We start from the raw sequence: 23,541 nt of genomic DNA, 5'->3' as shown, positions 1-23,541 counted from the left end.
CCAGGACCAGGCCCTGGCTGAAGGCGGAGCTAAACGCTGAGCCACCAAGGCTGCCCCATTACCTAGTTTCAACTAGTGAGTCTGTAAGCTTCCACAAGGAGCATAAAACCTCGGTATTAAATTGTTCGCTCATAAAATCAGAAAAAAGAGGCATCAAATAGATTTTCACATCATAAACATCTCATTTAAGTCTATAATTTGACTTGGAAATTATTCTAGCATACCAACTGAGCTCAAAATTCAATTTCCAAAGCAAACTGCATAATTAAAACAACAAAAGCACACACGGCACCTTTATGATCCTTCTCCTGTATAAAAATCAAAATAAGTTTTGTGCTTCCCACCCAAGCCTTGCCACAGACCCACACAAACCATAAAGAAAAATAAAAAGTAGTAATGGGGCCAATTCTCTGTTTTCAGTGGAGGAGGAGCATTCAGTCTAGTTTTCAGATTATAAACCCCTCCTGATTCTTGCTTTCTAGAACACCACAACCATCTTCCAATTAGCAGGAGTTTGAAAATCACATATTTTGAAATTAACAGAAGGACCAGAGAGGAAATAAGAGAAAGAAGTTTCCATTCTCAAAACTGAACTAAATACTGGAGTCCATAGACACTTCATTATTCCTCTCTCTGACTCCAAATAAATTAGACTTCTAAATGAAAAACCTGTCATTTTGTGATAGGGACGAAAACTAAGTTACAGGAACCCAAAGGGCTATTCTCAAATGACCAGAGTTTGTTTCTTGGGTGGCTTGAGAGGCCTAAATTCACCCCCCAGCTGCATAACAAAAGTCCAACCACCTCTGCACATGCTATGAGGCTTAAGTAAAGGACAATGTGGGACACTCAGTTTTCTCAGGGGTTGTTTTAATGCACGAGTCCAACTTTCCTTTGAGAAAAATCTTTGTCTTGGTTTCTATCATTGAAACCAATCATAGCTTCTGTTGAGTTAGGGGCTCTAAGGTCTCTCAAACTTTAATGTGAGTATGAATCATCTGGGGATCTTGTTAAATTGCAGATTATGATTCAGAAGGTCTGGGACTGTGTGCCCAACCTCCCAGGTGATGTCAATGCTGCTGCTTGATACATACACTTTAAGTAGTAGGACTATAAGGAATGTTTCCAAATACAAATAATCTCAGTCAGATGTTTATTCTCAAAATAGCCTCCACCAGGAGTTTGTAAGGGAGAAAATATTCCAGAGCCTAAACAAGGTACCTGCTCCCTCTCCCTTTTCTATGATTTTTGCCAGCTGGTTGTAAACCCAACGTGGTATCTGAATGAAAGGCAACTTTTTAAAATGTCTTTTGTGTTGACAGTTTATTTGGGCTTGACTTGATGGGGTTTGCATGAACAAACATAAAACTTCACGCCTTTTGTAATGAAAGGACTGATTCAAAATAAATATTTTTAATTAAGTCAAATACTAACGAATAAGTGATGTTTACAAATAGTTTATAAGAGAATCATTTGGGATTAATCATTTTCATTTCTCCTACAAAATAAATAGCTCATGTACCAAAGAAGATGCCTTTCCTTAAGCAGGAGGAAAAAAAGTACAACAAAAATAAAGTCATGCCTATGGCACAATCATAATATTTTTAGTGAGAAAAATACCAAGATTAAAACATACAAAAGTATATGAGAATTATATGTTATTAAATGTGTCCCTAGAATCTGGGGGCGGGGTTCAGGGGAAAAGAACAGCTGGTAAATTTAAGAAAGATTTTTAACTGGAGAAAATTACACATGAGAGCAATAGTCCATTCCCCTTAAGGAAAACAATAAACGCCTACAAACTTTCATTTTCAGGTTTTCAATGTTTTCTTTTTGTATGACCATTAGACAACCTCCCCCACAAAATTCAACCAACTGTCATAAAAATTAAGTTGTTGACAGGTCCAGCTGGCTATCGTCCATGTTTACCCTTAGATGCTTTTCCAGCCAGTGAGGGTAAAATTCATGGTATATGTGGCAAGAGTAAAAAGAGAATCACTTCCCTTCACACAGAGGAACCCCCATCTCGAGCATCTTTCTGCACTTTGCAGGGTGCAGTGTCTCAGTGCTTGTGGGCACTCTTCAGCCCCATAACTGTGAAGGTAGCGGCTGTCAGTTTCTCATAAACCAGGAACATGAGGGCAGCAGTGAGGACTGTCTGTAGCAGTTTGGCTTCAAGGCCTTTGTAGAGTCCCATGATTCCAAAACGCCTATAAAGAAAGGTTTGAAGAAAATAAAACGTTTTCTTCCTAAAAGTCAACTACTGCATCAAAGAAGCATGTTACACTAGCCACCGCTTATCCCTGGGGAAATACGTTCCCAGACCCTCAGCAGACACCTGCAATTGTAGTTAGTAGTGAACCCCCTATTTTTTCCTATACATACACACCTATCATAAAGTTTAACTTATAAATTAGGCACAGTAAGAGATTAACAACAATAGCTAATAGTGAAATGGAACGCCAACATACTGTAATAAAAGTTATGGGAATGTGGTCTCTCCCTCTCTCAGAATATCTATGTATTGAGATGCAGTGAGGTGAATGACATGGTGTTAGGTCCTACTGGCCTTTTGACAATAGGTCAGAAGGAGCATCATCTGCTTCCAGATCGAGGTTGACTGTGGATCCCTGAAACCATGGGAAGAGATACTGTCAATGAGGGGTAATAGTATACTGGCATTTTCTAAATTTTATGTAAGTCCAATCACATGGTATGAATTCTTTTTTGTCTGACTTCTTTCACTTGGCTTAATCATTTGAGCTCCATCCATAATTAGAGATCCATCCATTCACTTGGCATAATTATTTTGAGATCTATACATACATCAATATACATGTTAGTAGGTCCTTTCTTGTGAGCAGTATTCCACTATGTAGATAGATAGTAACTTGTATGTCTACTCACCCAATGATGATACATTTGTATTGTTTCTGGTTTTTGATTCTTACAAATAAAACTGTTTTTTTTTTTTTTTTAATAAAACGGTTTTTAACATCTGTGTACAAGTTTTTGCACAGACCTATTTCATTTCTCTCTATATAACTTGAGAGGAATGGCTAGGTCCTATGGTAGTTGTATGTTTAACTTTTAAAGAAAATGCCAAACTTTCCAAAATGGTCAGACCATTTTATTTTCCCACCAACAGCACAGAAAAGTTCTGGTTGCTCCACATTCTTGTCAATACTTGGTATGGTGAACATTTAGTTTTAACTTTATACTAATTCTTTATCTCTGATTTTGCTATCCCAAGCATAATCTGTTTTTATAATAAATTTATTATTTTCAAAGTATCTTATGTCTAGGAACAGTAATAAAGTTACAGCAGCTTTGCCTCAAAGGAGGCCCTGAGGGTCAACTTCTCTAAATGGAATGATACAGGGAAATGACGAAAGTACCTGCCTCATAGGGCCATTGTTAGGATTAAGTGAGATGACTCGTGTGAAGCACAGAGCTCAGTGTCTGCTACAAACCAAACACTAAAAAATGTTAGCTACTCTTACCATCATCAGCACTGCCGTCATTACAATAATTATCATTACTCTTCCTACTACATTCTCCTTTTCTCACTATGACTACTGCTCTAAAATACCTGTTTACTTCTATTTACAAGAGAGGTCACAGGATATGCCATCGATGGCAACACTCCTAGGGCAGAACAGTCTCTCTACATTAGATTATAGGAGGCTTACCTCTCTAAAGGAGTTCTGCATATTTCTAAGTTACAAAGAATAAAGATCTGAACTTTTTCCATAACTTCCCCAAATGCTGCCATATTGCACTAAGCCCCTAAAACGAGAATTGTTTGAGCACAGCATGCAAGGAGAGGTTTCTAGGTTCTCACTGCCAAGACAGTAGTGCAAGTTAAGCAGATCTGGCCACTCTTTGCCAGAGATAGCTGCTGAAAGACAGGACAGAATGTGAAGCATCTACAAAGCTCACTTTACTCGTTGGTGAAGAAGATAGAGAACATTCCGAAGACTCCCCAGTGTTCTGTTTTCTGGGTTTAGTCTGTGACGTCCAAACTGGGGAAGAAGAAAAACAGATCAATTTCTACCTGAAGAAGAAATTATTTTGGAATAATGTCTTGTAGTATACAGAAACAAAAATATCTAACAAGTATGTAGATTTCATGAATTCTCTTTTTCAATGAAATAAGTGAAAATAAGAAATAGTTTTGGGGGTGCCTGGGTGGTTCAGTTGGTTAGGTGTTTGACTCAGGTCATGATATTATGGTCATGGGACTGAGCTCCATGTTGGGCTCTGTGCTTAGCTCAGTGCAGAGTCTGCTTCAGATTCTCTGTCCCTCTCCCTCCCCCTCTGCCATTCCCTCTGCTCTCTCTCTAATAAATTAAATAAATATTTTTTAATGAAGCAAGCATGAGAATTTTCACTTTATAGAATTATGGGGAAAATACTACCTCAAAAGAAAACAAACATGCCCATAATGAAGATTTAGATACTGATGGTTTGGCTTACCCTCTAGTCCTTTAGAAAGTTCTGATAGACACCAATCAATTAGGACCACTACAGTCTAAGCTCTTCACATTATATGTTAACATTATAAAAGTATCAAAATACATTTATTTAGATGCTACTGAATTCCTGTATATTAAGCACCAATTTAAGAACAGTACATCAGTAGAAACTTTTTAAAAAAAATCTTATTTCCTATTTGAACAGCTTGGCCTCGAGTAAGAAGCACTTTTACTTTCCTTCTTTCCTTTTTTTTTTTTTAAGATTTTATTTATTTATTTGATAGAGATATAGAACCAGAGAGTACAAGTGAGAGGAATAGCAGACGGAGAAGGAGAAGCAGACTCTCCACTGAGTGGGGAGCCACACATGGGGCTTGATCTCAGGACCCTGAGATCATGACCTGAGCCGAAGGGAGATGCTTAACTGGCTGTGCCACCCAGGTGCCCCAGTAGAAATACTTTTAACATAAGATAATAAATCTTTTGAATTGAAGTATTTTCACCATCATCCCTATTTTATTTACCAATAAATACTTTGAATTTTTTTTCAAAATAGATAATGAAATCTGTCCATATCTTCTCTTTCCCCTCCACTGCTACCACTTTAGTGTAGGCCACCATCACCTTTCACCTGTACTATGGAATTGGTCTCTTACTGGATTGCCCCCTCACCCTCATCTCTTAGCCCTGGGATCAATTCAGCACACAACAGCCACAGGAATCTTCTCAAATTGTAAATCAGATCACATTACTCCCTAGTTTAAAGCCCTTCACAGGCTTCCTACTCAGGTGAGAATAAAATCTAGAATCGTCACCTAGAGTCTTCCTTGCCACTTTTCCAATCTCATCTTGAGCCACTGTTTAGCCAGAGTGGCCTCTTTTCAGTTCCCAATCACTACACTCTTAGCACATCATGTTCCCTCTACCTAGAATGCTCTTTGAAAGCTGGTCTTTATCTTCCTTAAGTCTTGTTTGTTTGTTTGTTTTTTTAGATTTTATTTATCTATTCATGAGAGACACAGAGAGAGGCAGAGACACAGGCAGGGGGAGAAGCAGGCTCCATGCAGGGAGCCCGATGTGGGACTCCATCCCGGGATTTTAGGATCATGCCCCAAGCCAAAGGCAGATGCCCAACCGCTGAGCCACCCAGGTGTCCCAAGAAGACTTGGTTTTTTTTTTTTTTTTTTTTTGAAGACTTGGTTTTTATATATACTTCCTCAGAGCCCAATCCTCAATCACCTTAATAAGATCCGCACCACGCCCCTCTCCACTAAATGACAGAACGCAGTTCACCTCTTGAAAGCACTTTTCTCAATTTATAATTACCTATTTATTTTGCTTATTTACCTGTTCATTCTTTCCTCTGTTATCTCCCAGAGGACAGGGATTGATTTTTATTCACCATGTGTACCCAGCTTCTCACTCAGCGTGGGTACTTAATAAATATATTGCTGAATAAATAACTGAATGAAAAAACCAGAAATTTGAAAGTGCTTCAGAAAAGCTAAATCATTAATTTCTCCTGAATGAACTAAACAACTTCTGATTTTGTACAGCTAACCTAAGCAAATCAACTTAAATGAGAAGAAAACAAGCTTATACATTCCTAAGGTCATTTAAGAACCTCCTCCCACATTTGGGTTTTCTGAGACACCACAGTACCTAAGAAATGACAAATGTAAACTGCTCCAAACCAAACGAAACCAACTGATAGCCTCGTTAGCAATTATTAAACAAATGGAAAAATGGTCTAGACTATCAACTGACTACCTTATTGCTTTATTAACATTGCTTTAAACAGAGAAACCATGTACTTCAGAATTTTGTTTGACTAAATGCAGGGAGAACCCCAGCACTCACCCTCAGAATGGACTGTACTGTCTGCATGGGATAGGTGACAGTGGTAGCAATCGCTTTGGATATTGCACCAATGATGAACACATCCAAAGAAGAAAGCTGGAAAGCAAAGAAAGAGCAAACCACATCAATGCAAACAAGAGAGTGTCAGAGATTATTATTTACTGCTTTCAAAATCAGGAATTACCTTCATTCGTTTCTTTAGAAGCTGCCGTTTTAAGCCTTCATAGAACATGAACTGGATGGCAGGATTGAAGACCAAGAGCAAGGAAGGAAATGTGCCATTCCATAAAGCCAAGATTCCTTCATCTCGAATGATCTGATGAAAAGCATCTAAGCAAGAAATCAAGGACTTTTGATTACAATCCCTTAACTGGAGAACACAATGTAAATTTTGTTCAAATGTACTCAGAATAGAATCTTACTGGTTCTATTAAAATTTCCTTCTTGCTGTATTCTAGGAAGTTCCTCAGTTAGCCACTTTTTGATAATCATCAGACACTGATAGTCACCACATTATTGAGAAACCAACTTAAATCACAGGCAACTCTTCCTGATAATCTGGCGTTAGAATGTGAAATTTTCCTAAGTAATCACCACCACCATGCCCGAGAACTCTGTATTACAGAGGATTGTGAACGGACAGCCCAGGTGCTTCTCAGCAAAGTCAGGACAACAACAGATAGTTCCCTAGGACCCATTATTTAGGATATAACTTATAAGAAAATCACTATTCTCATCACAAAGATGGACACATGGGAAAGAAGAACCAGGTAACCTACTATTAAACTCAAAGTCATCAGTTAGTTATTAATGATAACTTTATCCAAAGACAACACTAAAAGAGTGTAGATTATTCTTTAGAAATATTTACCCCCTCCCACTCCAGGGGAGCAGCATACTTCTCTACCTCCTGACACTGGCTTTGGCCAAGAGAACAGTAGCAAATAAGATGCAAACAGGGGCTTGAAATAAGATTGTACAATTGGACATGTCCTCTTGTGCTTTTGCTACCACCAAGAGAAGAATGTGTATAGGCTGGTCCCAGCCTAGATGAGTCAAATCCATGTCAATCCATAGACACAGGAGCTAAACAAATGCTTACCATTAGATGTGAAGATTTGAGACTGTCTGACATGCAGCATTATTGTGGTAATAAATTTCAGACACAGAGAAAAAAGAAACTTCTTAAATAGGAACTCACCCAAACAAACACTTACCAATGATACCTTTGTAGTTGGTTGGTACAATGTCTTCATTCCTAAATTTTGCCCCTTGTAGCTTCAGTCTGGTATTTACCACCCAGAGTGGAGTTGTTAGCAACACATTCACCACTCCTTTAAAAAGAAAGAGGAGACAAAAGAAAAGCAAAGTGCAATCTTCAAGCTTTGCTGCCTTATGTTAGAGCTATGTACCAGTGTTTCATTTATACTTCTGCCACTGACCTACTGGGAGACTTGAGATAAGGTATCTCTCTGTGACAGGGTACAACACAAGCCACTACTGTTAGAAGCAATTCAGAAGCCTTGCTGATAGCAAAAAAGGCTGGCAGCAGTACTGTTCCACATTTGTATAACAGGAAATGATCTATTTGTCAATTAATATAGCATCCAAAGTAGCAATTTTGATCCAGTTCTGGGTGCATTTAAAAAATAACAGTTTTAATAAGGCTTACTGATCACATGCTAAGTCCATGACAATATCTGATAAAACACACAATTTACAACTCTCACATAAGTAGCTTACATGGTTTTAAGTGAGTATGGATTTGGTACAATGGGTGGCAGGTGGAAGAAAGTGGTAATATTTGAAAGAGGTTCATCAGGGATGGGAGGCTCACAGAAGAGTTCCTCATCACTTAGGGAATTAGGATAGGCAGGCAGCAAGCAGTAGTTATGAACTGTCACAAAACACCTGAAAGAGTTTCACAAGCATTATGATCCTTACAAGCTTAAGGATGGGGATCCTGGCCCCCCAAGGTTGCCTCAGAGTGGAACAATACAATGAGCCAGGTGCTTCTTTTTTGAAAACACATGGTCCCAAGTTAACACCATCTTGAGATATTAAAATATTCCTCATCAGTCCTGGAATGATTAAAAAAAATATATACCAGACAGAGTTGTAACAAAGTGCCTGACACATAATATATTCTTTATAAATATTTAAATAAATATTGAACAAATGAACCAATGAACAAACTCAACAAACAACCACACATCAAGCTATCTGGCTCTATCTGGCCATGCTCTGAAGAAACAAGAGGCATAATCCTAAGGAAGAGAAACCTACTAAAAGTCCTTTAAACACAATGGTAGAAAAACTGTTTTAAGGAATCTCAAAACACAGCATTCAAAAAACACAAGTCTGACCAAAGACAAGCTTGATGAAACAGCCAAGAAATTAAAATCTTATTTTTTCATTTGTTGTATATAGTTGTTAAGTAAGATATTTTGTCACCTTTTTCTTAAGAGTGTTATGAAACACTTTTATCAAAATAAAAGACCTCATCAAAAAATTTTATGAGCTGTATTTATTATATTTTTAGTCCCATAACACACTAAGGAGTCATCTTTAGTTATGACTCACTATAGTCATGCATTGTCACTTACGGCATTGATCATAATCTGAAAAAGCCTCACCTAGAGATTCTTGCTAGTCTCATTTTTAAAAAGTGCCAGTGCCCAAGAGGTCAAGAGAGAAGAATATCAATACATGACCACTTGCAAGACTTTATAATGTGTTCCTATTCAATGCAATGTACACATCACTTGACAGAAAAATTAACAGCAAGAAAAATCAGACTAGAAAGTACTACTGAGCAGTCTACTGCATTTTTTTTTCCAGACGAAAACAGGAGAACTCAGAAACAGAGATCCTAGGCTTCTGTAGATAGTGTAGACAAAGTGTACACACCTTTCTAAACAAGTGAAATGGGTTGTCTATTAAATTCTTTAGAAATCAAAATCCCTTTTATAATCTATTCAAGAGGAAGGTACTCACAAAATACTTCAGATGCAATGCAGCCTAGATTTAAGTTTTTTGTTTTTATTTTTTTAAAGATTTTATTTATTTATTCATGAGAGACACAGAGAGGCAGAGACATAGGCAAAGGGAGAAGCAGGCTCCCTGTGGGGAGCCCGATGCGGGACTCAGTCCCAGGACCCCACGATCACAACCTGAGCCAAAAGGAGATGCTCAACCACTGAGCCAGGCATCCCTTAAGATTTTTTTTTTTAAGATTTTATTTATTTATTTGACACAGAGAGAGCACAAGTGGGGAGGCAGGTCAGAGCGAGAAGGAGAAGCAGATTCCTAGCTGAGCAGGGAGCCCAATGCAGGGCTCGATCCCAAGGACCCTGAGATCATGACCCCAGCCAAAGGCCTAATCAACTTAATCTGCCCCTAGATTTAAGATTTAACTATCATTTAAGATTCTGCTTTCATATCTCTGTTATTAACACAAGCTGAAAGACTAAGAGGATTCTAAGGACAATTTCAAGTACAAAAATGCACTAAATCATTTCAAAAAGAGAATGTAAACTACTTGTGAAAACATTTGTATTTTGAAGCTTTTTATCTGAGAAGTTCAAGTACTTTGTTCATCCTCTAAGCCAAAATAGATGGAGAGGTATTTTTTTAACCACTATAATTTTATGAGTTCTGGGAAAAGACACTCAAAATATTTGAGGCTCCAAAACTTTACTAAAACCTTGGAAATCTATATAATGAAGCAAAGGACAGCATTCCACGGAAGAAAAACAAGCTACAAACCGTCATGATAAGAGATTCCAACTCCATACTTTTGCATAACAGATATGGCTGAAGGATAAAAAAAGTTGTTTGTTTATAAGCTCGTGTAGAAAGTTGTTTCGGTTCTAAGCTGTGGCTGTTACTTCACTTCTAGGATGGGAATATTAATATTTTATGTACTTAATGACAAGAAATTGTTTTTCTTTCAATTTGAATGATTCCATTTTTTCTTTTTTTTTTGTTAAAAATCATTTATAAGAAAAGAGAAGCAAAATTAAGAGATGAATAGTAACTAAACACACACACGGAAATTATTTACTGATTCAAGGAATAATTGGAACACAGCCATTTACTTCTGAAATCTTGAACACAAAATAGTTTTATTAGCACTGAGTCTGTTAAGGAAAGAAAACAAAACAAAACAAAAAAAGAAATATGCTAATCATGTATGTACTTCTGGGAAATAAGTACAATGACCACTGATACAAAAAAAGGGCAGATCAAGGTCATAAATCTAACCACTTGGCCCCTGAGAAGCCATGCAACTTGATACACAATAGGAACAAACCTGCCTTACCAGATTTAAGACCGGAGGGCAGGAAAGGAGTAAGAACTATCCTAACAGTAACATCATTGGCATTCAAAAAGTTATTGGTAAAAATCCCAATTTCATAAAAATGGCAAGAATCTTCTTCATTTAAGTTTTCTGTGAGATTTTGTTCCCAAATCCTTCCCCAAGGTATCAAGCTATATGAGCTTTTTTCCTATGAAAATACAGTAATAAATTTCTAAATTTCAAGCAGAACTTGTGTAACAATAATACTGTTCCTAGTTCTCCTTGGAGACAATGAAACTCATTCCTACAGTGATTTTAATACATGACAAGGCTTACAGCAGGAAAAGAAAAAGTGGTTCTCATTCCAAGAATGCATAGGTATTAAGATATGAAAACATGTTACGAGGAGAAATATAAAACTCACAAAAGTAATTTCCAAAGAATTCCTTACTTTCAGAAAAAGAGAGAACTTATAATTAGAGAATCTCAGAATTATAAAGGACTATAAAATACATTTGACCAAGGGTCTTTTAACCATGTTACAGCTGACATTTTGATTTTGGGCTGGGTAATCCTCTGTTTGGGGCAGAAGTGGGGGTGCTACTGCGTATCAGACAGATGACAGTAGCTGTAGAAAGACGGAGTCATTAAATGACTTGGTATATTTAAGGAATCACAGTTTTCCAAGAAACAATAGCAGTCAAGCTAGAGGCAAGCAGTATCACAGATCTTGTATGTTGGGTTCTTATCCTGTATACAGCTGGGGGTATACTGTAGGTACCATGACTTTAACCTATATGCAAATGGTAGACATCAAAGGGTTTGAAACTGGGGATTGCTGTTCTGAAATCCAGATTTGGGTTTCAGAACAGTAGTCCCCTACCATCTCTCTGATAGGATGTTTAACAGATGATGCTCATAACTGACACAGACCCATTGTACCTTTCTTTCACATACTCAGGAAAACACTTCAGAATGTAAGTGAACAAGAATGGTATTATGCCTTTTCTCAAGCTTGCTTATGTCAGTTGAATCTGTTATGGTAGCAAAGCTTTAGGTTCAGGTCATGGGGGGTATGACAAGAGAAGGCACAAAACTCCAATCAGTGAACCAATATGCCTTGGTCATATATTAAAAGAAAAAGAAAGAAAAGAAAAGAAAAGAAAAGAAAGAAAAGAAAAGAAAAGAAAAGAAAAGAAAAGAAAAGAAAAGAAAAGAAAAGAAAAGAAAGAAAAAAAAAAAAAAAAGGAGTGCCTAGGTGGCTCAGTTGGTGAAGGGTCTACCTTCAGTTCAGGTCACGATCCCAGGGTCCTAGCATCAAGCCCCGCATCAGGCTTTCTGCTCAGCGGGGGAACCTGCTTCTCCTTCTCCTGCTCCCCCTACTTGTGCTCTCTCTCTGTCAAATAAATAAAATCTTAAAAAAAGAAAAGAAAAAGTATATATTCATATATTTTAAGTTAAAATAAAATACAAGGTAAGTAGGCTATTTATGATACTCTCTATGTCAGCTGACTTTTAAAAACTAACTGGCCTACTATACACCAGCCTAGCTATGTTAGGTATAGGGGAATCTACTGTGATTATAGATGTGTAAGAGTTAGAAAGGTAACAAGCAGAGCACAGTGAGAGAGAATAACAAGGGTGTTTTGTACCTGGTGGAGAATGGGATTGTCAGACATAGCAAATAAACGGTTTTGAACAATTAAAAAAAGATTTTGTCATATTTTTTATGAATTAGTAGTTTTATGGAAAGTTGTAGGAGTTAGTCCTTGACAGAGAGTCATAATCTTTAAAATGTCAATACATAAAACTATAGTAATCTAAAATTATTAAAATCAAGATATTACAAATACTTGGTCTTGGGTATTAAAGATAATACACATTGCCATTTGTTGCAATTATATAAAAAGGAAGGTTTCCTCTGTACAGGATACCCTTGGATCTATTCTGATTTTTTTTTCCCAAGTGAACAAATCTCAAGCTTGAGTTCTTTGAGTTATGACACTGTTAGAAAACTATTCTTCCAGAAAGGTTGGCTAGGCAGGATTATGCAAAGTACGTAAGTGAGAAAGACCTCAGAGGCAACAAAAGAAATGGCTATGGAAAAAAAAAAAAAAAAGAAATGGCTATGGATATGGAAAAGAGGGAATGGATTCTAGAGATACTTAGGAGACAGACTGATGACGGTTCTTCTTATTCTTTTTTTTTTTTTTTTTTTTTAAAGTAATCTCTGACCCAACAAAGGGCTCAAACTCATAACCCTGAGACTAAGTGTCATATATGCTCTACTGACTGAGCCAGCCAGGCATCCCAGAGACTGATGGTTTCCGATGATTAAACAACTGTGGAGGGTCAGAGACACTTTTAATGATGACTCCTGGATTTCCATCCTGAATTACTTACCTACAAATGCTCATTCATTTCTTCAGAGAACGAAATCCTGTGTGTTATACTTTAGGGAAAACTTGGCCTGGCGGTCGGTCAAAAGGTACACACTTTTAGTTATAAAAGAAATAAGTCATGGGGATGTAATACAGAGCATGGTGACTATAGTTAATAATATTATATTGTATATTTGAAAGTTGCTAAGAGAGTAAATCTTAAAAATTCTCACCAAAGTGGCACCTGGCTAGCTCAGTTGGTGGAGCATGTGACTCTTGATCTCAGGGTCATGGGATCAAGCCCCACATTGGGTGTAGAGATTAATTAAAAATAAAATCTTAGGGACACCTGGGTGGCTCAGCGGTTGAGCATCTGCTTTAGGTTCAGGTCATGATCCTGGGATCCGGGATTGAGTCCTGCATCAGGCTCCCTGCAGGGAGTCTGCTTCTCCCTCTGCCTGTGTCTCTCATGAATAAATAAATAAAATCTTAAAAAAAAAAATTGTAAAAAAAATTTCTCATCACAAGGAAAAAATTTAACTGTGTGGTGATGGATGTTAATTAGAATTATTGTGATGATCATTTTACAATATATACAAATATCAAATCCTTATGTTGTACATCTGAAGCTAATATAATGTTATATGTTAATTATATCTCAATTAAAAAAAAAGTTGGTACAAGTGAAAGTTAATTATATCTAAAGCAATCTAAGACCAAAATGAAAGTATTAAGCCGAAGAAAAGCTCAGAGACCAAGCCGAAAAACACCAGTGGTCTCATACAGGTAAAGAAGAGTAAAGAACAAAACTTGTGGAGCATGAATACTCGGCCTGGTAACTATTTTTCAATTAAATCACTTAAATTCCAAATGGACATTTACATTATTCAATTGTGTGGCTCCCAAAGTAGTAATTTTTCAAAGAATATACCAAAAAGTGATTCCACAAAATAGAACAATTAACAGTACAACTGTTAAGTCAATTAATTTTGTTACAGACTAAAATGGATAAATATACAAAAAAATCACAGGAAGTATACTTTCCACCTCTTTAATAAAACTCTAACTGAACAAATATTGTGTTTATCCAGCAAATACTTACTGAGTACATGCTAGGAATTGTTCTTACTGGGAATATAGTGGTAGTGGTAGGAGGATACATGTATATATACTCTCTAAGAACAAGTATATAATATATAAATAATATATAAAGTATCTTAAATATATACATAATATATAAAGTATCTTAAATATATGTGTATGTGTATTTAAGATACTTGCTCTTATGAAGCTCATATCCCACTAACTAGACACAGATAGTAACTAAATATTCAGGTTAATGGCTCCCTAGAGCTTCTAAAGCCTCAGATGACAAGGATCTAAAGTCTTCTAACATCTGGCTCCTGCTTACCTCTCCAACCTTTTTGCTCATGCTCCTGTATTCATTTCACTCACTAGCTAAGAGAGCTCACTGTTCAAAACATGGTCCCGTAGTCACTCAATTTTCTACCATTCTTTCCATCAGAAAACTGCCGTCACTCATCTACAAAAGTTACTAATCCTGCCAAGGCTCAGTTCAAGAGCCAGGGCTTTCTATAAGCAGATCTCTCCCAGCTAAAAGTGATCTCTCCTCTTCCTATGAACCTCTAAAGCATTAACAACCATTATGATACTAACTACACTGGGCTATGCACTAAAATACCTTTGTTACATCTGACTAAATGTTTTTGCACTCATGGTGGGCTTCATGGGTGTGCAACCCATCTTGTACCTGGTTTAATGCTCTCATTGTCAACTGTCTTGAAATGCTAATAAATTGTGAACAGGGAATCCTGCATTATCATTTTGTATTAGGCCTTACAAATTGTGTAGTCAGTCCTTGTTCATGTTAAAAATTACATGTGAACATCAGCCAAAAGATAAATCATGGAGGGTACCTGGCTTGTTCAGTCAGCATAGTATGTGGGACTCTTGATCTTGGGAGTCATGGGTTTGAGCTCTATGTTGGGGATAAAGTTTACTTAATAAAAAAAACAGTTAAAAAAAAAAAAGGAAAGTAATCAGGGAAGGTATTGTAATCTTCTTCTTCTTCTTTTTTTTTTAAAGAGGCTTGGGGGATGCCTGGGTGACTCAGCAGTTGAGCCTTTGGCTCAGGGCGTGATCCTGGAGTCCTTGGATCGAGTCCCACATTGGGCTTCCTGCATGGAGCCTGCTTCTCCCTCTGCCCCCCTCTCTCTGTCTCTCATGAGTAAATAAATAAAATCTTAAAAAAAAAAAAAAGAGACTTGGGCACCTGAGTGGCTGAGTAGGTTAAGTATATGACTCTTCATTTTATTTCAGGTTATGACAGGATTGTGAGATAGAGAGCCCTGTGTCAGGGCCTCTACTCAGCATGGAGTCTGCTTGGGATTCTTTCTCTACCCCTCCCTTTAACCCTCTCCATCCCCTGCTTATGCTCTCATTCTCTGTCTGTAAATAAATAAATAAAATCTTTTAAAAAAAAAGGGAGAGAGAGAGAGAGAGAGGGACGCCTGGGTGGTTCAGAGGTTGAGCATCTGCCTTTGGCTCGGAGTGTGATCCCAGAGTCCAGGGATGGAGTCCCACATCAGGCTCCCTGCAGGGAGCCTGCTTCTCCCTCTGCCTGTGTCAATGCCTCTCTCTGTGTCTCTCATGAATAAATAAATAAATTACATCGTAACCAAAAAAAAAAAAGAAGAAGAAGAAGCCCTGGTGGCTCAGCGGTTTAGCGCCACCTTCAGTCCAGGGCCTCATCCTGGAGACCTGGGATTGAGTCCCACGTAGGGCTCCCTGCATGAAGCCTGCTTCTCTCTCTGCCTGTGTCTCTGCCTCTCTCTCTCTCTCTCTCTCTGTCTCTCATGAATAAATAAATAAAATCTTAAAAAAAATAAATTACTTAAAAGTTTTGGGGATTCCTGGGTGGCTCAGTGGTTTAGAGTCTGCCTTCGGCCAGGGCATGATCCTGGAGTCCCGGGATTGAGTCCCGCATCAGGCTCCCTGAATGGAGCCTGCTTCTCTCTCTGCCTGTGTCTCTGCTTCTCTCTCTCTGTGTCTCTCATAAATAAATGAATAAAATCTTAAAAAAAAGAGGGATTTTAATTTCCATAAATTCTGGAATGCTGCTAAACAGGGATAAAACTATCTTCTCTGGATTAAAAAGACAAAAATAAGAAAGTCAGCTCAGAAATAGTTTTTGCGTATGGCCAATGATCTTCCACAAGGGGTCAGGACCACTCAATGGGGAAAGGACAAACTCATCAAATGGTATTAGGGAAAATGGATATCCACACACAAAAGAATGAAGTTGGACCTATATCTTATACCACATATAAAAATTTACCCTAAATGGCTTAAAGAACTAAATGTAAGACCTAAAAGTATAAAACTCCTAGAAGAAAACATAGTAGAAAATGTTTTCATGACATTAGACATGGCAATGACTTCTTGGATGTGACACCAAAAGCACAGGCACATAAGCAAAAATAGACAAATGGGACAAACATCAAACTTAAAATTTTCTAAGCACCAAATGACATAATCAACAGAGTAAAAGGCAGTAGAGAATGGGAGAACATACTTGCAAATCATATATCTCATAAGGGGCTAATATCCAGAATATATAAAACATACCTACAGCTCAACAACAAAATATTAAATAATTCAATTAAAAAAATGGGCAAAAGACTTGAACAGATATTTCTCCAAAGATGATATACAAACAGCCAATAAGCATATGAAAAGATGCTCAACACCACTAACCATCAGAGAAATGCAAATAAAAACACAGTGAATTATCAACTCACACTATCATTAGAATGGCTACTATTAAAGCAAAAACACCCAGATATAACAAGAGCTGATAAGGATGTGGAGAATTAAAAACCTCTGCATGCTGCTGGTAGGATTATAAAATGGCCTAACTGCTATGGGAAACAGCATGGTGGTTCCTCACAAAATAAAAAACAAAAACAAAAAAACCCTAACATATGATCTTGCAATCTCACTTGTGGATATATATCCAAAAGGAACTGAAAGCAGGGACCCAAAGAGATATATTTGTATAATCCATGTTCTTAACAGCAACTATTCACAGTAGCCAAGAGGTAGAAACAACCTAAATGTCCATCAATAGATGAATGGATAAACAGAATGTGGTATATATATATACAAGGGAATATTATTTAGCCTTAAAAAAAAAAGAAATCCTGTTACATCCTACAACATGAATGAACCTTGAGGACATTATGCTTAACGAAATAAGTCAGTCACAAAAGACAAATGCTGTATGATTCCAGTTACATAAAGCATCTAAAGTAGCCAGATTTGTAGAAACAGAAAGTAGAATGGGGTAGAGGAAGGGAGAAGGGGGAAGTGCTGTATAACAGTTAAAAGTTTCACATTTATAAGATGAAAATGTTCTGGAGATCTGTTTCACAATAACATAAACAAACTTACTAATGAAGTATACACTTAAAACTTGCTAAAATAGTAAATTATATGTTATATGTTTTTACCAAACACACACACACACACACACACACACACACACATACACAGAGCCAAGTCCGAAAATTATATTCTTTGTAGCATTACTTTGTGCTAAAACAACCTCTTAGAGAATATATGAACCATTAGATAAATATTAAAATATAAAAAATTTTACACTCAGGAAACTTTGTTACCTGCAACAAATCCAACTACTAGATCTTTTCCAGTAGTAGAACGTTGACCTTTGACCCAGACTGCTTTGAGACTATTAAAAGTGTAGAAATAGACAAAATTGGAGCAGCAGAGACTGGAGATAACTGGAAACCACCCTCGATATGGTGCCAGGCTAGATGAAAAACACAATAAGCAATGTAAAGATGCTGTACAAAAGCCAGTAGGAATCGGCAAAGTCCTAAGGAAAGGCTGATCATCATTCACATATTCTCAAAGTTCACTCCTACACTACACCATATTCTAAACTGTACATATATCTCACATTCTGAAGGATGCCCAAAGTAAGAAATCTTTCCTACCACTAATGATGGCAAAGAAACAACACACTTTCAATGACTGATTTTACTGATTTCTTTCCCTTGGTTTCCTTCAATAAATTACTATGCAAAATTAGAAACAATTGTCTTCATGACTATTAGTTAATATAGCATCATTCATATTTTATTACAGGGTAACAACATTTAAAAATGAAGTAAATAGAGACATAATAAGTGTTAAAAAAAAAAAAGAAGTGATGGGGAGATGTTATAAGGGCACAGGAACCAGGCTGAAGGGTTTCCCTTGAATTGCTGACAATTTCAGCACCAAAATAATATAGTATAGTAATCAACTGTAAACTGCTGAAAAAGCAGGAATTTCCAAGTCTATACTGATACTAAATAAAGTGTCTCATGATAGACTACTGACAGTTGCAAGAGAGGAAAAATTATTCAGTGGTTAAGCTGAATCTGAGAAATCATAATCAACGAAGGGCAGGTGGACAATATGTGACTCCAGATGTGATATCCTAAGGACACAATATCACCTACGCATTTCTGGCCACGAATGCATAGCCTCAGTCTAATCATAAAGAAACCTGGGGCAAACAAAATGAAAAACATTTTATTCCAAAAAAAGGGGGGGAGGGTAGCTATATTCTTTAAAAATGTCAACATTATAGGGGTAAAAGGCTTTGATGTATGGTGTGTAACTTATTCTTAAATAATTCTGAAAAACGTTTGTGTGGTGTGTGTGTAATAAAGACAGAAGGGGGGGAGTGAGAAAGTGGGGAGAACATAAGCACAACTGGGAAAAAAGTGTTAATAATAGGTGGATCTGGGTAAAGCATATACTGATATTTGTACTATTTTTAGTTTTGTAACTTTTTGTGAATTTGAAGTTATTGCCAAATAAAAAGTAAAAAAAAAAAAAAAAGGAAGTACATAATCTGAATGCATCTGATAGGAATGAACTAAACAACTAAACAACTTCTTCAGCTCGCTGTAAAAAAAACCCATAAAACATAAAACAAAGCATTGGTTTCATGGAAGAATCTATGATCAAGAATCAAAATCGCCAACCACAGGACTTTAAAGGAAATGAAAACAATTATATACTTACAAGTTGGGCAATTACAAATTCACAACTACTTTTAAGGCTGTGAGAATGCAAAGACAGTGAGTGCAGGTGTGCTAGAGGCCCAACAATCTCCTAACAGGCTGCTTTGTCTGACAAAGACCGGCAAGGTGGTACTCACAGGCCTTCTTCTTTAATGATCTCCAGGAGCACCATGTGTGTAGTTTTGGACTTTCTTTTCTCATCAACTAGAAGAAGAAAGAAGATATGTTTAACCTAATAAGTCTTTTTTTTTTTATTAACCTAATAAGTCTTTTGAGAATTATTATCTTCAGGAACATAAACAAGTTTCACTGAAATGCCTTTTACCTCAGCTGAGCAATCTCCTGTCTTATTCTTTGAGCTCCCTAACTTGCCTCAGAATTTACCAATCCTTTGTTCCCGTGTGCTAAATCCAACTGTGGATTCCTTGGGTCTCATCTGTTATTCATAAACCATAAAACATTTTAATTCAACACCTAATTCCCAAAGCAAAAGATGTGACAGGAATCTTATATTTTATAAGGCTTTCTTGTAATTTTTTTTCCCCAAAGTTACGTATTCTCATTTTTAGCTTAACATCTTATAAAGAGAAAATGAATTATCATCTCCCTGTTAGCAGAGAGGCCAGACACGAAAGCTGTGAAGGATACACATAGTTGGCAGCAGAGCCAGGATTAAAACTCAAGTTTTCATAGTTTTAGGCTGCTGCTCTGTTTCCTAATCTAAAAAATAAAAGATCTCAAAAGGATGAGAACAGGGTGCTTGCTTATCTGGCTCAGTTGGTAGAACATGTAACTCTTGACCTCAGGGCCATGAGTTTGAGCCCCACATTGGGTGTAGAAGTTACTTAAAAATTTTTTTATTTTTGAACTTACTTAAAAATTAAAAAAGGATGAGAAATCTGCTTTTCTTGGCATTCTCACTGAAAATCACAAAACCTCACTTAACTTCACATTTCCTACCCATATTTGGAGAATATTTTGAAAACGAAAATGTGGAAATGAAACAATTTCCTAAGAATTAAAATTGATACCTATATGGCTTGTAGGATGGTGAAGAGGAAACTCCCACAGAAGGCAATCTGGCCATAGCTATCCAAACTACAAACAGGTTTACTCTTTGATCCAGAAATCTCACTTCTGGGAATTTACCTGATAGAACTTATGGAAACAAAGTAGCATATGAATAAGTCTATTCTACAAAAGAGAAGAGGGGCGCCTGGGTGACTCCATCAGTTAGACAGCCAACTCTTAGTTTTGGCCCAGGTTGTGATCTCGGAGTCGTGGGATCTGGCCCTACATCAGGCTCCATGCTCAGCACAGAGTGCTTGTCCCTCTCCCTCTGTTCCTCCCCCTGATTGCACTTTCTATCTGTCTCTCAAATAAATAAAACACCCAGCGGGTGTTTTTTTTCCTAAAAAAAAAAAAAAAAAAAAAGAGAGAGAGAGAGAGAGAGAGAAAGAATCGACAATAGGGGAAGGGGTTCTGGTGAAACATGTCCTGGTGTACCCGCACTATGGTACCCTCTAAAACTGGAAGGATGAAGAAGCTCCTAAAGCATTGATTTGGAAGGCATCCAAAATATGCTGTTAAGTGAAAAAGGTAAGGTACAGAACAGTGTGACAAACATGCATTTTGTGGAAGGAAGGGAGAAAACTAAGAATATATATTCTTATTTGCTTGTTATTCCATAATGAAACTCTGCAAGATTATTTGAGAGACTAATAAAGACACTATCTGCAGGGGAGAGAACAGGGGGAAAGGGGCAGATTAGAGTGAGATTTTCCATCATGTTATGTATCATTTTATATATTTTGGGCTTTGAGTTGTGAAAGAAACCTATTATAAAACTCAAAAATTAATTTATAATAAAAGCCACGAGGGGTTTTGACATAGGAGTTAGTTTATTCAAAGCTAATCTTATTCTCATCTCTTCACATAAGTTCTGGCACAGGTTTATAACTTCAAGTTGAAAAATACTGGAGAAGAAGCAAGTAGGAATTATAGAGAGTTGTCTAGTCCTATAATGCAAGAGACAAACTAGGACTACACGCTCAATTTAGCAGTGACAGTGGGTGTTTGGCTCCACCATGTCTCCTATTCTCTTTTTTTTTTTTTTTTTTTTAAAGATTTTATTTATTTATTCATGAGAGACAGAGACAGAGAAAGGCAGACACAGGCAGAGGGAGAAGCTGGCTCCATGCAGGGAGCCCAATGTGGGACTTGATCCTAGGACTCCAGGATCATGTCCTGAGCCAAAGGCAGGCCCTTAACCGCTGAGCCACCCAGGCTTCCCTATTCTCTCGTCTCTTTTGAGAAGATCTACCCCAGCAAAAACTCTCCACATTGTGCCTTAAAAAAGTCATATTGTTGGGAAGCCTGGGGCACAGTTGGAAGAGCGTGCAACTCTTGATCTCAGGGTTCTAAGTTGGAGTCCCACATTGTATATGTAGAGATTACTTTAAAAAGAGAATAAGGGGACGACACCTGGGTGGCTCAGCAGTTGAATGTCTGCCTTCAGCTCAGGGCGTGATCCCAGAGTCTAGGACCGAGTCCCACATCGGGTTTCTTATGTGGAACCTGCTTCTGCTTCTCCCTCTGCCTGTGTCTCTGCCTCTCTCTCTCTGTCTCTCATGAATAAATAAATTTTAAAAATCTTAAAAAATATATATAAATACATTTGCTTCTTGACATCAAATGAAAAGAATATGGTGCCTGCAGAGGATACCCACCTTGAAGTCGCAGTCGAGCTGTATCCAAGGGAAAGAACACAGTCATTGCTGTCACACTTCCCTGCAAAGTTTGAAAAGCTGTTAGCCATTACAGGCTCACAAAAACAAAGAGACACAACTTTTAAGTGAACAAAAAATTCATTATTAACAAGGGTCAAATCAGATTTTTAGGGAAAGCACCTATATAATACTGGGATTATTATTGTTCAAGTTCTCTAGTTTTGTACTTAAGTGGAAGTATTTGATTTTCTGGAAGAAATCTTTTCTTTTTTCTCTCTCTCTCATGCTGAAAAAGAAAATGAAGATGGGTCCCTGGAGAGGACAAACTTAGGGGTTTACAACCCAGGACACATGTAAAAGAGAACAGATAAATGGATTTTTAACCTTTTATATCGGTCAGTTGCTGCTCCTATGCGCTGATAACTCCACAAGTCAAAATATCCAGTAATCAAATAGATACATACTTCTAGTTTCTTTGCTTAATCAATATATTTACCACAAAGAGGTGTAAAAATCATATTGTTCTTTTTTTTTTTTTTTTAAAGATTTTATTTATTTATTCATGAGAGACAGAGAGAGAGAGAGACAGGCAGAGGGAGAAGCAGGCTCCATGCAGGGAGCCCAACATGGGACTCAATCCCGGATCTCCAGGATCAGGCCCTGGGCTGCAGGCGGTGCTAAACTGCTGAGCCACTTGGGCTGCCCTCATATTGTGCTTTAAAACAGTTTTGTTTGCTTGTGTTTTTAGTAAAATAGGGACAATCTCAGCTCAATATTCTATAAATAATTGATCCAGGGTAATACAATGACAAAAATTATTGGGGACAGAAGCCAACACCAGTCTTTCCATTCATAAAATCCTATGACAGATAGGGACACCAGGTGGCTCAGTTGCTTAAGCATCTTCAGCTCAGGTCATGATCTGAGGGTCCTGGGGTTGAAGCTTGGCATTGAGCCCTGTGCAATGGAGAACCTGCTTCTCCCTCTCCCTCGGCTCCTCTCCCCTGCTTGCAGTCTCTCTTTAATAAATAAAATCTTAAAAAAAAAAAATTCCTATGACAGACTAAAACCACAAGCACTAGTTTGGGGTGAAATCTTTATGTGGGTTTAAGGTTCTCAACTCAGATGGAGGCCCACTGGTGTATATTCTCAGGCATAAGATCAAATTTTAGGCTACTGATCTAGTAATTTAGCCTACTGATCTAATAATAGTTATATATAATATTTTAATCATAAAAACTGGAAATTAGGTCAATTTTATAGATAAGAAACATTTGCCAGGTCTCTTATCTACTTAAATAGATCAGTCTGCTTGACAAGAGAGAACACTGTTTTGTCCTCTTAGTATTCTTCAAAACTCAGATTGAATGTTACCATCCGTTGCCTGCCAGGCAACGTTCCTCTATGTTGTTCATTCCTCTGTGCTCCCACAGCACTTGTTTATAGGTTTCCTCTACCAGACTAAAATAATATTTACTCTTTGTATAATACAGATTCTTAATGAAATGTTTATTCAAGTTACCCCACCAGTTTCTAATGCTTTTTTGACAACTACATAAATGTTCTTTTTTAGTAAGGACTAGATAATACTTGGTATCTCAAGAAACATTGGACCCACAAAGGCTTACAGTCTACAGATCTATGCTTCTGGCATCCTTGATCACACTATAG

General features: G+C 37.3%; 1 protein-coding gene across 1 annotated transcript in view; it reads right to left on the bottom strand.

Moving 5' to 3' along the window:
* Positions 1-1,295: 1,295 nt before the first annotated feature.
* SLC25A17 (solute carrier family 25 member 17) overlaps positions 1,296-23,541 on the bottom strand; it is a 45,460-nt gene continuing 23,214 nt past the window's right edge. Inside the window, exons 2-9 of the mRNA XM_038550457.1 lie at positions 21,871-21,931; positions 19,279-19,345; positions 17,723-17,874; positions 7,556-7,672; positions 6,523-6,668; positions 6,339-6,434; positions 3,943-4,025; positions 1,296-2,210 (exon numbers count right to left, since the gene is read on the bottom strand). Coding sequence (XP_038406385.1) covers positions 2,063-2,210; positions 3,943-4,025; positions 6,339-6,434; positions 6,523-6,668; positions 7,556-7,672; positions 17,723-17,874; positions 19,279-19,345; positions 21,871-21,931 — 870 coding nt within the window. The 3' untranslated portion in view covers positions 1,296-2,062. The remainder of the gene's footprint in view (positions 2,211-3,942; positions 4,026-6,338; positions 6,435-6,522; positions 6,669-7,555; positions 7,673-17,722; positions 17,875-19,278; positions 19,346-21,870; positions 21,932-23,541) is intronic.

The sequence above is a fragment of the Canis lupus genome, chromosome 10 (assembly GCF_011100685.1).
Source record: "Canis lupus familiaris isolate Mischka breed German Shepherd chromosome 10, alternate assembly UU_Cfam_GSD_1.0, whole genome shotgun sequence".
Taxonomy (NCBI): domain Eukaryota; kingdom Metazoa; phylum Chordata; class Mammalia; order Carnivora; family Canidae; genus Canis; species Canis lupus.
The sequence above is the reverse complement of the archived record's forward strand: the minus strand, read 5'-3'. Positions and strand labels throughout refer to the sequence as shown.